Source organism: Bos grunniens, chromosome 1 (genome assembly GCF_055505025.1).
Source record: "Bos grunniens cultivar Pamir isolate PY7600 chromosome 1, Bosgru_T2T1.0, whole genome shotgun sequence".
Classification (NCBI taxonomy): Eukaryota; Metazoa; Chordata; class Mammalia; order Artiodactyla; family Bovidae; genus Bos; species Bos grunniens.
Window position 1 is genome coordinate 73,339,285 of NC_141165.1, and position 14,478 is coordinate 73,353,762.

Below are 14,478 nucleotides of genomic sequence, written 5' to 3' on the forward strand. Positions count from 1 at the left end.
AGTAAGAGCCTTTTAATTTCATGGCTGCAATCACCATCTGCAGTGATTTTGGAGCCCCAAAAAATAAAGTCTGACACTGTTTCCACTGTTTTCCCATCTATTTCCCATGAAGTGAACAACCCCATAATCAAATATAAAAACCTTAGGAATAGTTAAAAAGAGAGAACAAGTTCTATAAATAATAAATAACTTTGTGTAAACTGTACAAAACTTATTCCTCTTGCAATGAAGATTTCTTCATGATTCTATTACCTGTGCGGCAGAGATCTTGGCCACTTGAATGATTTTTTCCATAGAAAGGTAGCTCTGCTGAGAGGGAGCAGGGCCGATGAGATAGGCTTCATCTGCCTGTGGAAGGAATATTACAGGCTTAACAGACCACACAGCTAGGAGCCATGCATACACTGTACAGAACTGCTGGCTGCCTAAGGACAATGCAAGAACTGAGAAAGCAGCAGCAGCTCATGTCTATGTGACCAAAATTAGCCAGTTTGGAATCTTTTGCATGAGATACCCAAAACTTGACTTTTTATGAATAAAACACACAGAGTGAAATTAAAGTGCTCTGTGTTAGGAAGGAAGAGGCATTAGTCACAGCATTATTATTAGCAACAAGAGTAACCTTAAATGTAGTTAATGCCAAAAACGCAGTTTGAAAACAGACAAAATATACAACAGATATATACAGCAAGAAATAAAATTACAAAGTTTCCTGAAGTTTTATAATTATTACAGTATGATAATACTCCTTCTATACATTTGTGAACTATTTTATACTGTCCCTTAAAACTGTCACATAATCATAGCATCTCTTGAAGCAGACCAGAAGTTACCTCTGTGATCAGTTTGGGACATATCTTTCCATTTCCACATTCCTATTTATTTGAACATATTTATATAACCATACAACAGTTTTAGTTTTTGCTTTTACACAAATAGGGTTAAACTCTAGAGTCACTGTCTGCAATTCCTTTTTTCATTAACAGTACATCTTTCCTTGCTAGTACACATGTCTACCTCATTTTTTTGAAACAATTGCATAAAGTTCCACAGTAGGGAGGTAACTTAGTTCATTTAATCAGGTACCTCTTAACAGACATTCAAGCCATAATGGCAAATGGGTGCCAGCAACATCTTGTACATGACTCCGGGGGCACATGTATGAGTGTATCTCTGGGCGGAGATCTAGAGGAGTGTTTGCAGGGTTGGGTGAAAGACATGACATTTTAATCACTCCTGGTTAATCACCCTTTGAAATGGTGTCATTAATATATATTTCTATCAGCAAATTAATTTCTAACCACGTTAACCAGCACTGAATAGTATCCATCTTGCATAGGAGTAACATGGAAATCTGCTTTTCAAGCTATCAATCTGGCTGAAGTGTAGAAAATATTGTGGGAGGGGGTCAAGAGTAGAAGTAGGCAAACCACGTACAAGGAGGGTACAGCATCTGACCAGGTGAAGATGACAGTGGTTCTGACTTAAGGCACAGGTGGTAGAGGGCAGACAGAAGTGGAAAGAAATGTTTGAGAAGCAGAATTAACAACAACTGGGGATTGTCTGGATGGGAGAGGGAGAATGATGTAGACTGGGGATGAGGATGGGAGATATTCAAATAACCCCCAAATCTCTGGCATTATTATTCTTATAAGCAATGGTACTGCGATCTACTGGGTTAAGGAAGTCTGTAAGAAAATCAGCTTCAGAAAAGATGAAAGGTGATGAGTTCAATTTCGGACACACTGGTTTGGTGCCCATCCAGGGGGAGCTGGACAGACATGAATCACATTCAAAAGGTAGGGTGGGCTAGAAACTCACTTTTGAAAGTTTTTACCAAAGAAGTTGATGATACAATCTAGAGTAAGAGTGCACAGTGAGAAAAGGAGAAATTGGAAGATTCTTGGTAGGAGACAGAAGGATTCCAGAGCACAGGAAGACAACTGGCCTTGAATGGGAAGAGGACAGATCCAGATGCAGTGAGTGGGTTCTGCGGCAGGAAGCTCAGTCCTACGTCCTCTGTGAATTGGGATCAGGTGAGAACACATGGTAGGTGGAGACTCAGAGGCCGAAATGGAGCAAAATGGGTTCTAGATAGAATCTGAGAGGAAAGTGGCCAGAGAGCTGCATGGGCCTGCTGTGCAGTGTGAAAACCCAGGTAAAGCAGGTCACCAGGAATTTCTGTCAGTCTTTGAAGTCTTGCTGCAGCCAGAAAGAAGGCCAGTAGCTAAGTTCATCCATGGTTGGGTTCTGTCTGGTGTTAGTAACTAATAACAATCACAAACCTCAGGGGAGTAAGGTCCTTTCAGTTATAATTTACAGTTAAGTCAAGGCTCAGAAACATTGAGTTGCCCAAGATCCCTTGGCCAGTAAGTGGCAGTTGCGAAGGCTGACCTCAGTCCTTCTGGGAAATCGAGGATCTGGACGTGCGCCACCGACAGTGGGATCTGTGGGTCAGCTGCACTCTCTGAACCAACCCTTGATGAAACAGGACCTTGCCTACCAGTCAACTGCACCACTAAGCACATGGTTTAGTCCCACTGGTGTTATGTTTGGTTACCAAGAAAAATTATCACTGAGCAGATTGAACTTACCTACTTAGACACTGTTAACACTAGCAAATATAAACTGTCAACCAAGAAGTAAAATACTGACACAATAAACAAGTAACAGTCACTTACAAAATTTGACTTCTGGTTTTTAAAAACGTACCATGTCAACATGCATGGAATTCCTGTCGGCCTCACTATAAACAGCCACAGACTGTACACCCATTTTTTTGGCTGTCCGTATCACCCTGCAGGCAATTTCTCCTCTGTTTGCAATGAGGACCTTGGAAATGTTTTGTCCTGTTTAAAATACCATGAAAACCATATACAAATATTACTGGGGAATTAAGGAATGAGAATGCAAAATATAGTTGTCCCTCAGTATAGGTGGGGGACTGGTTAACTACTTGGTGACCATGAGTACATAACCCCAGGCCTCCTAGAGCCTAAGGACTGATAATGTGACATCACCCTGTGACATCACCCTGTTTCCTCACCATCAGCCAATCAGAGACTTGTGCACAAGCTCATCACATATCCTGAGACCCATCTCCCTCACCTGACTTCTAAAGATGTTGTGCTGAAAACCTTTCTCTGCTCCAGACTTCAATGTTTTGGTTTATTTGGCCTCACTGTCTGTGGGGCACACAAACTTGGGCTAACAATTCAGCTAAAAGAAATGGTAGCTCCAGGATTTGAACCCAGGTTAGCTTCACTCCACAATGAGTGAAGCTCTTCGTCACTCTGCTCCATTGCCTCTATCCCTCTGTACACAGCAGTGTGAGTTAAGTATATAAAAAAATCTATTATGCACATATTAAATAATTAAACCTTTCCTTTTCTTCACAATCTGAAACAAAGCCAAACAGAAGACACTGTCAGTACCTGTGGTTGTTGCATACTTCCTTGTTCTTTGCTTCCAAGCCCATCCCCTATAAAATGAATCCAAATGGAATTACAATTAAACAGGATATATAAGATCTGTCATTGCTTTTTCAGAAGAATCTCAATTTTTTAAAACTTGAAATCAAGTCCAGATAAGACCTTAGTTAAATTTAAAGCCTACAGCATGATTTAATAAGATTTTCTTTGTAGGAAGAAAACAAATATAGAAATTAAAAATTACAGTTCTGACTGATTTCCCTGGCACTCCATGTCCTTGACCAGACCACCTAACCTGCTCTGCTCACTCCTGAGTCTGGCAAGAGAGCCTGGAGTTAGAGACAATTAGAAAGCTAAGGTACTTCAAGATCATCCAGTTCAGCTTTTTTCCTGAACTCTTTTCACTAGAACTCAAAGTAAAAACTATGTTCAACTTTACAATCTAATACAAACACAGAAGTTTCAAGAAAGAAAAATTTCCCTATGTTTCAGTAGTTCCTGTTCTATTCCATTTTATTAAATAAAACATTGATCAAACTACAGTTGGAAAAATACTGATCTAATTCACTCCTCTGGTAAGACAGGTTTGCACAGCTAAGCCCAGAGAAATAAAGGGAACGAGCTGAGCAAAGGCAGTAGAAAGAGTGCTGGTGACACCAAGCAAGTCACTACATCAGTGTTTCTCAATCTTTTTTTCATTACTCCCCACTAAAAAAAAAAATACTAAGGAAAAAGATTTTGTAGGAGGGGTTGAGCTTTGCAGAGCCACCAACAATGGTAATTAACATCTAAGATTTTTTCACTCTCTCAAGAAACAATTTTTATATATATAAGAAATGGAGAAGCAGGGAGCCTAATAATTTGTATCTTAACCAGTTGTAATGTCTAACAACTTTAAGTTCTACCATACCTATTGATACAGTAACTTAACATTGAAACCAACCAAGAACTGATAGAAAGCAGGCCAGATTCATACAATGCCTATTAGGTGTCAGTTAAAAAGAATACCCTTGGACTGCAAGGAAATCCAACGAGTCCATCCTAAAGGAAATCAGTCCTGGGTGTTCACTGGAAGGACTGATGCTGAAGCTGAAACTCCAATACCTTGGCCACCTCATGCGAAGAGTTGACTCACTGGAAAAGACCCTGATGCTGGGAGGGATTGGGCGCAGGAGGAGAAGGAGACGACAGAGGATGAGATGGCTGGCTGGCATCACCGACTCGATGGACATGAGTTTGAGTAGGCTCTGGGAGTTGGTGATGGACAAGGAAGCCTGGCGTGCTGCAGTCCATAGGGTCACAAAGAGTCAGACACGACTGAGTAACTGAACTGAACTGATTATAGATACTGCATAACTCACATGTGTAACATATACATGTATCAATAGTATATATAGAAATGTAATTGAACAGGACTAGCCTTTCACTGGAGCAGAGATGCAGGAGGCTAGATTGTTAGAGTGGAGGACCAGACACTCATTGCCCTTTGATGCACACTCAGTCAAAAGCTGATATCCACAAAGGGCTCCTGGGAAGATCCATAGCTTTGGCACTTGAGTTCCACAAGACCGTTTCTCAGGAGGTTACTGCCTTCCCACATCTTTCCAATCACCTGACAGCTTTCTTGAGCTTCAGTGGTGAGGCCAGGATCCAAGTCTCTTCCTATCACAGTCTTCAGATAGGTTTACTGATAAGATTCAAGGCCTGTCCTGGACAAGTGTCTGCTGCTAAATCATTACAGTCGAGTCCGACTCTGTGCGACCCCATAGACGGCAGCCCACCAGGCTCCCCCGTCCCTGGGATTCTCCAGGCAAGAACACTGGAGTGGGTTGCCATTTCCTTCTTCAATGCAGGAAAGAGAAAAGTGAAAGGGAAGTCACTTAGTCGTGTCCGACCCTAGCGACCCCATGGACTGCAGCCTACCAGGCTCTTCTGTCCATGGGATTTTCCAGGCAACAGTACTGGAGTGGGGTGCCATTGCCTTCTCCGGGACAAGTGTCTATAAAATTGCAATTTTTTGATAAATCCAGCTAAGACTCTGATTCTGTTTTAAGGACATTGCTGAACTAAAGTCTTCTTCTGCCATTTTCCAGTGTAGACCCCACACACATCACTTTAACTATAATCTTCTATCCCAACAACATTCTGACTGGTCTACTCCATTTTTCACCATTTACAATTTAAAACGCTTTAAAAAACATTAAGAAGTTGCCTTCATGAGATTATTGTACCCTGATTCAAGAATTTCTACACTAGTTTATCCGCATTTAAAAAATTCTACACTAGACTAGATTTCTTTTCTGAGTTACTACAAAATCATAACATAAAAAGATATGTAAATGTATAGCCATGGCTTATTCATGTGAATGTATGGCAAAAACCACCACAATATTGTAAATTAGCCTCCAACTGAAAAAAAAAAAAAAAAAAGATATGTAAAGAAGGACTTCCTTGGTGGTTCAGTGGCTAAGCCTTGGCGCTCTCAATATAGGCCTGGGTTTGATCCCTGGTCAGGGAACTAGATTCCGCATGCTCCAAAAAGATTCTGCATGATGCAACGAAGACCTGGCCCAGCCAAATAAATATTTTTTAAAAACTGAAATAAAATCTTTACAAATAACAAATAAATAAATCAGATCATGGCACTCCCTGCTCAATTCCTCCTCCAGTTGTTTCCCTCTGTCACTTAGAATGAAATCCCAATTCTTAAAAAAAAAAAAGACATGTAAACACCCTATATACTGATAAGATTTTAGTTCTGCATGCCATTAACAACTCTAACATTTTCCAGGGTGACAACTATTTGAGAATAGATACCTAATACCTAAAAATTTGAGAGGTAGAGAGAAGTAAGAGAAAATGAGTCTGTATAGTATCCTGAAGAGCCCTGGAAACTTAAGAAAAAATCAGGAGAAAGAGAAGAGCACTAATATTGCTTTCACCATCATATTTTACTCTGGGGCTAGTCCTACACAATTAAATAACTGAAAACCTACATATATACAATAACTTTGGGACAATAAAAGAAAACAAAAAAACTTGAGACTTAAATCATTGAGTCTGCAAAGGCTACTTCTATGGATTGATTCATATGCATCAGATTATATTTAAGAATAAATAGTTCTAATTCTATTTATTCTATTTAAGCCTCTTCACATTAATGTTAATTCATTTAATAAACATAGTCCAAGATACTAGTGTTGTCTCTTCTAGGGATAGTATCATCATCTCCTCCTAAAGAAACTGATGCACTGAAGTAGGTAACTTGCCCAAGATTACTCACACACCCAGTGAAGAGCAAACTGAATCCCCAGAACTCTGACTGCATCGAGTCTGTGCCCTTAAACTATACTATCTTTCCAGGATGATAAACGAGGAGGAAGCAGAGGAGGTGCGAAGAGAAGGCAAAGGAAGTTAAAGAAGCCTGCTGTCTGGAAACCTGGGGGTATCTTCACTGCCAGAGTTATTGTCGTGGGTAAGTGCTAAGTCGCTTCAGTCGCGTCCAACTCTGAGACCCGATGGCCTGTAGCCTGCCAGGCTCCTCTGTCCATGGGATTCTCCAAGCAAGAATACTGGAGTGGGTTGCCAGTGCCCTCCTCCAGGGGATATTCCCCACCAGGGATCATGCATTGGCAGGTGGGTTCTTTACCATAAGCGCCAAAGCTTAAAACCTGAAACTCATCAGCAGTCAGGTTAGCTAGAGTGAGTCATATCTGATATGTACCAAGCTGTTGACAAAACCTATCAGCCCTCTGGACGATAAATTTGCTGTTGTTAACTTGATTTATCTCAGGGAAGGGGAAGAACTCCAAGAGCCCTTAGCATCTTGGCGCCATTTCTTACTGAGAGTCGGACACGACTGAGCAACTAACACACACAGCTGCAGTGCAATCTAGGGCAAGTCGTTGGCTCCTTCGGACTTCACCAGAAGAGGGATTATAACAAAGCTCGCCGCAGACTGCAAGTAGTGAAAGCCCAGTGTGAATGGTTAGCAGCCGCACAAGCGTTTTTCTTGCCCCTGTGGCGAGGGGAGCATGGAGATGGCAGGCCCAGCTCCACCCCCTCCAAAATGGGCAGAAGGCTGAAGGGTGGATGTGTGGAAGGGAAAAAGAAGGGAATCCTCCCGGGATGGGCTAGAATTTTTCTTCTGTCCTTCCTCCCCCTCGACCCTTGGTTCCTCTGCGCCTCTCACAGCGCGCACGAGTCCATTCACTTGCGGGCGCGACAAAGATCCACCGCCCCTCCACCCGCCGTTACCTCGGCGGCAGCAGCAAGCGCGGGACTCGCTGCCACCGGTGCCTCTCCGCCGCCACGAGCAGCACCGACACCAAAGAGGCCGCCGACATGTCCCTCAGCCGCGTAGCTCTCTGACGCCTTAAGCTACGAGCTGCGACCCCCTCCCTACATAAACTTGTCGCAGCTGCGCAGCCCTCTTGTCCTCCGCCGGCCACCGTACAAGTCAAAGCCAAGCAGTAGGCAGACCGAAGCGTGGTGGGGGCGTCTCCACCAAAACCAATCAAAGAACAGAGCAGGGCTTGGGGGCGGCGATTGGCCAGTCGGGTCTCGCGCCGCGGGGGTGTGGTCCCCGCTTCTCCGCCCTTTGCACCAGTTCGTGGAGGGATTAGCTGCGTCCTCAGTTTCTCTGGAATCCGGTTTGCTGTCCCTTCCCTTGGACCTCGGCGTTCCTTGGTTCTGGAACCCTCCTCCTGACCTTTATTATTAAAACCGCACGGAAGCTGGCGAGGCAGAGTCAGGGAAAAAAGTCAAATGGAGTGGGAGCAAGATAAAATTCTCTAGTGGTCTCGAGAACGGTTAAAATAAGATAATTAGCTAAAATTTAAAACAACCCGAACTTTTAGAAAAGTGTTTTAATCGTTGAAAAGAGGAAGTCAGAACCGAAATGAAGAATATCTAGAAAATAAAAGTACTGAAAAGACTACATATAGATGCTTATTTGAGATAGCTAAAATCCACGATTATAGGAAGATTATAATGAAAGCAAGCCATCCTATTCAAGGGTTAGAAAAAAATACAGAGCAAAATTAAGTCATTAGTAAAGATTAAAAGAAAGAAATAAATGAATTTTTAAAACTACTATCCAAGCCTGTATGCAGGTCAGAAAGCAACACTTAGAACTGGACATGGAACAACAGACTGGTTCCAAATAGGAAAAGGAGTATGTCAAGGCTGTGTATTGTCACTTTGCTTATTTAACTTACATGCAGAGTACATCATGAGAAATGCTGGGCTGGAGGAAGCACAAGTTGGAATCAAGATTGCTGGGAGAAATATCAATAACCTCAGATATGAAGATGACACCACTCATGGCAGAAAGTGAAGAAGAACTAAAGAACCTCTTGATGAAAGTGAAAGAGGAGAGTGAAAAAATTGGCTTAAAGCTCAACATTCAGAAAACTAAGATCATGGCATCTGGTCCCATCACTTCATGGCATAGATGGGGAAACAGTGGCAGACTTTATTTTTCAGGGCTCTGAAATCACTGCAGATGGTGACTGCAGCCATGAAATTTAAGATGCTTACTCCTTGGAAGGAAAGTTATGACCAACCTAGACAGCATACTAAAAAGCAGAGACATTACTTTGTCAACAAAGGTCCATCTGGTCAAGGCTGTGGTTTTTCCAGTAGTCATGTATGGATGTGAGAGTTAGACTATAAAGAAAGCTGAGCCTGAAAGAATTGATGCTTTTGGACTGTAGTATTGGAAAAGACTCTTGAGAGTCCCTTGGACTGCAAGGAGATCCAGCCAGTCCATCCTAAAGGACATCAGTCCTGGGTGTTCGTTGGAAGGACTGATGTTGAAGCTCAAACTCCAATACTTTGGCGCTGACTCATTTAAAATGCAATGTTCATTGTAGATTTTAAGACTCAATAATTCAAGAGTGGTATTGGGACAAGTGGCAAACCCTCTACTCACTCCTCACATCTAACACCAAAATAAGTTCCAAATGGATAAAAGGTTTAACACAAAGGATAAAAGTGTTAGAAGATATCAAAGGATATCTTAAGGAATATTTTTTTTTCTAAGTGTAATACAATACTCAGAAACTATAACAGAGAAAGAATTGATAAATTCAACTATTTAATACATAATCTTTTTGAAAACCTGCACAGCAAAGCATACATACCAAAAAATAAATAAACTGGGAATAATTATATAACTTATCACAGATGGAGGTATACTTTCCTTAGTATGCAAATAACTCTTACAAATCAATAAGGAAAAAAGATATATAATGCAAGAGAAAAACTTCAAAGAAGTTTTTCAAAGAGACCAAGGGGACAGAACAGAGAGCCCAGAATATATGATCAACTAAGCTTTGACAAGGGTACCAACTACATCCAGTGGGGAAAGGATAGTCCCTTCAGTAAACACTGTTGGGAAACCTGGATGTGTATATACAAAAGAATGAAACTGGACCCGCCTTACACTACTAGAAGAAAACACAGGGAAAATGCTTCTTGACAGTCTTGGCAATGATTTTTTAGATATGAAACCAAAATCAATGGCAACAAAGGCAAAAATGAAGTTGGGAAAACATCAAGCTAAAAGCTTCATCAGCAAAAGAAACAATCAACAAATAAAGAGGCATCCTGCTGAACAGGAAAAAATATTTGCATACGTCTGACAGGGGTTAATATCTAAAATATATAAAGAACTTATACAACTCAATAGCAAAAAACAAATAATCCAATTAAAAATTGTGAAAGGACCCAAACAGATATTTTCCCCAAAGAAGACATACAAATACCTAACACCTACATGAAATGGTGAGCAGCATCACGAATCATGAGTGAAATACAAATTAGAACCACAATGAGTTATCACCGATTAGGATGGCTATTATCAAAGAGACAAAAGATAACAAGTGTTAGTGAAGATGTGGAGAAAAGGAACATTTGTACACTGTTGATGGGAAAGTAAATTGGACAGTCATTATGGAAACTGTACTCGGATTCCCCAGAAATTTAAAAATAGAACCACCATATTATTCAGCAATCTCACTTCTGGAAATATATATGAAGGAAACAAAATCAGTATCTTGAGGATATATTTGCACTACCACCTTTATTGCAGCATCATTCACCATGGCCCAGAGATGGAACCTAATTATTTTATCAACTAGACGAATGAATAAAGATTATACACTCAAACACATACTCACACATGGCAATAAAATATAACTCAACCACGAGAAAGAAATTCTGTCATTTGCAACAGCATGGATGAACCTAGAGGACATTGTGTTAAGTGATATGAACCAGATAAATACTGCATGATCTCACTTACATTTGGAATTAAAAAAAAAAAAGTCAAACATAGAAACAGAGAGTAGAATGGTGGTTACCAGAAGCTGAGGGACAGGGAAAAAAGGGGAGATGCTGGTCAAAGGGCACAAACTTTCAGTTAAAAGATGAACAGTGAAAAGAAAAGATGAATAAACTCTGTGGATCTAATGTACAGCCTGGTGACTATAATCATAATATATTGTATATTTGAAATTTATTGAGAGAGTAGATCGTGGTGATAATTTCACAATGTATACATATACCAAATCATCTAATTGTACATGTTAAATATACACAATTTTATTTGTCAGTTATACTTCAGTAAAGCTAAGGGAGGTACCTACAAGTATAAAGGGAAAAAGAAAAGAATGTGAGGAGTTCATAGAATGTGCATGGGTTAGTCACTCAGTCATGTCCTACTCTTTATGACCGCATGGACTGTAGCCCGCCAGGCTCCTCTGTCCTTAGGGTTCTCCAGGCAAGAATACTAGAGTGGGTTGTCATTCCCTTCCCCATGGGGATCTTCTCAACCCAAGGATTGAACCTAGGTCTGCTGCATTGCAGACAGATTCTTTACCATCTGAGTCACTGGGGAAATCCATACACAGAATAGGAAATATAAGTATGTAAATAAATATAAAAGACATTTGACTTTATTCCAAATCAAAGAAATACAAATTAAAACTATAATGATATACATATCACATCAGCAAATATCAGAAAGTTTAATTACACATTGTAATTAGTGAGGGGCATGAGAATGTTATCATTATTGAATGAAAATTGGCACAACCATTATACAGAGTACTTTGGTAATAGTTATCAAAACTAAAAATTCACAAACCTAGCAAAGCTATTTCTTAGAAATCACCTGAGATATTGACATTTGAAATAATGTCTGATTAAGGAAACTTACAGTTTCTTTGTTGGAAATAATGAACTGCTTAAAAGAGACTGGTTAAATAAATGTATAGATGTACATTTAATGGATTATTATGAGACAGCCCATATATACTCATATATTAAGATTGATCGATGAGTGAAAAAAACAATGTGAAGAATCGTGGTTATTATTCTATCACTTGTGTAAAACTAGGAGAAAAAATAGGTGCTCTGTATGCAGCAATTTGTTGTTTTTGTTGTTGTTTTAGTTGCTATGTCGTGTCTGACTCTTGTGACCCCATGGCCTGAAGCCCACCAGGCTCCTCTGTCCGTGGGATTTCCCAGGCAAGAACACCGGAGTGGGTTGCCATTTTCTTCTCTAGGGGATCTTCCTGACCCAGGGATCAAACCTGCATCCCCTGCATTGGCAGGTGGATTCTTTACCACTGAGCCACCTGGGAAGCCAGAATGTGGCAATAGCCTCTGGGAAGGAAAAGTTATTCACTCCAGGACAGCAATAGGATAGTGACACCTTTTTACTATGTACCCTTTTGCATATTCTGAATTTGGTACCTAAGCACATAATGTTTTAAACATTTTGTTTTGATGTAACTTCAAACTTACGGAAAAGCTGCAAGAATAGCACCCTTCTCCTCTATATCCCAAGTGTTCATGTTTTATAATGTTTGCTGTATCTTTTTCTCTCCATGTACCTAAACACACACACACACACTCATATACTCACATTTTAAAAACCCATCTGCAAGTTGCAGACACGATGCTCTTTTTTTTACTCCTAATTATTTTAATGTGTATTCTCTAAAACAAAGAGATTCTCTTACTTACCCTGCTCTCTAAACCGACTTGGGCTTGATCCTGGATGTCCATTTCTATCCCACAGTTGATTACTACTAGGCCCATCCAGCTTATTGCTCAGTGAATTTGCCAGAATCCAGCTAAAAAATGATCAGGTCTGGATATATGATTGCTTGGTGTCCCAAGGTCAAGCTTATCAGGACTCAGTAACATGCCAAGAGCTGCTTTTCAAGGGGATGTATTTTTCTGTTGCAAATGGCACGATCTTGGCCTTGTTTCAGTTGCCTGGGGACCATGTCATGATTCTCCCGCTCGAGTTTGCCAAAAATTTCGTATTGTACCCTTGCCCACTGCAGAAACCTCCGGCACCATGAGGTCTTTCTAATTGTAAGGCTCAAGCAGCAGAGCTGATTTCATTGTGGCCTGGAGTTGTTGTCATGCCTGTTCCTACCCTGGCCCCACTCAAAACCGATCACTTTCTGTGTCACTTGGTAAATGGACCGGAGGAGTTTTCCTAGCTGTGGAATGTTGCCACCAGAACCTAAAGAGGCCTAGCTGGCTCTGTGCTTCCTTCTTTGTGGAAAGGGTGCAAGATGAAAAATATCTATATTTTATCTTGGAGGGGACATTCTGGTATGTCCTTGATCCTCTGGGTCTTTAAATTGTTCAGTGAAGTAGTCAGTCCCTGAATCTTCATACTTCCTGGAACACATGTGTTTAACCAAGGCCTCCAGCATAATAATTGCTTTGAGCTTGTCCTGTCTAATTAGCATGACATCATCCATGTAGGGTTCAGTGTGATATTCCGTGGCATATCTGTGTTGTCCAGATTGCTTTGGATTACATTATAATAGAGCACAGGGGAGTTGACAAATTCCTGAAGCAAAGCTATAAATGAATTTTATAGAGCATGGACCACAGAGAAGGCAATGGCAACCCACTCCAGTACTCTTGCCTGGAAACTCCCATGGACCGAGGAGCCTGGTAGGCTGTGGTCCATGGGGTCCCTAAGAGTCGGACACGACTGAGAGACTTCACTTTCACTTTTCACTTTCATGTATTGGAGAAGGAAATGGCAACCCACTCCAGTGTTCTTGCATGGAGAATCCCAGGGGCGGCGGAGCCTGGTGAGCTGCCGTCTAAAAGGTCGCACAGAGTCGGACATGACTGAAGCGACTTAGCAGCAGCAGCAGAGCATGGACCAACAACCTACCTTTGTAGAAAGGCAAATCAACCTGAGCAGCGGCTGGTTCAGACTACCAGCTCCAGGGCTTGAGAGGTTGTTCTTCTGGGGCTGTACTCCATCTGGGGCAGAGTTGGAAGCAGACTGGAAACAGCCCTGCTACTGTTACTCTTTGCTGTTACAACTTTTCTTGGTGTATGTATTGGAATTTCTATACCTGAGTTTTCTTCCCCAAAGTAAACCAGTAATTCTGCCTTGACAGTGGGCATGGGGTAGACAGCATCCAAGAAAAGCTCCCTTGATTTCTACCTCTCCTGGTCTTCACTCCTACATTGTATTAATATTAGGGATAGTTGGTGTGACAACAGAATATGGCAGAAGTGATGGCATGTCACTTCTGTGACTAGGTGGTCAGTCTCTCTCTCTTGCATCATTGCTCTGGGGAAAGCCAGCTGCTATGTTGTGAGCATGCCTATGGATATGCTACATGGTGTGAACTTTGAAGTGAACTTCAGCTCCATTTGAACTTTCAGATGACTGCAGCTCTGGCCAACAGGTGTACTACCACATGGACAGACACTGAGCCAGAACCACCCACCTAAGCTGCTCCAAGACTTCTGACCCTCAGAGACTGTGTGAGATAGTAAAAGTTTGCTGTTTTAATCTGCTAAGTTTCAGGGCAATTTGTTACATAGCTGTAGATAACTAATACAAGACCTCTTCTTATTTATCACAGCCCCTTCCAGACTGTCTGGCATTTAGGAAGTCCTTAATCAATGTTGGTTGGACGAATGAATGAAATGGTAAATAAATTAGTAAATCAGTCAGGTAGTCTGGACTGAGAGTTGAGAAATTTAA

At 41.2% G+C, this 14,478-nt stretch overlaps 1 protein-coding gene across 3 annotated transcripts in view; it reads right to left on the minus strand.

Moving 5' to 3' along the window:
• MCCC1 (methylcrotonyl-CoA carboxylase subunit 1) overlaps positions 1-7,880 on the minus strand; it is a 58,628-nt gene extending 50,748 nt beyond the window's left edge. Inside the window, exons 1-4 of one of the 3 annotated variants that reach the window (XM_086395967.1) lie at positions 7,689-7,880; positions 3,435-3,481; positions 2,713-2,849; positions 253-348 (exon numbers count right to left, since the gene is read on the minus strand). In XM_086395967.1, coding sequence (XP_086252093.1) covers positions 253-348; positions 2,713-2,849; positions 3,435-3,481; positions 7,689-7,777 — 369 coding nt within the window. In that variant the 5' untranslated portion in view covers positions 7,778-7,880. The remainder of the gene's footprint in view (positions 1-252; positions 349-2,712; positions 2,850-3,434; positions 3,482-7,688) is intronic. The other 2 variants (XM_086395969.1, XM_086395979.1) reach the window with 2 other exon arrangements.
• Positions 7,881-14,478: the final 6,598 nt, after the last annotated feature.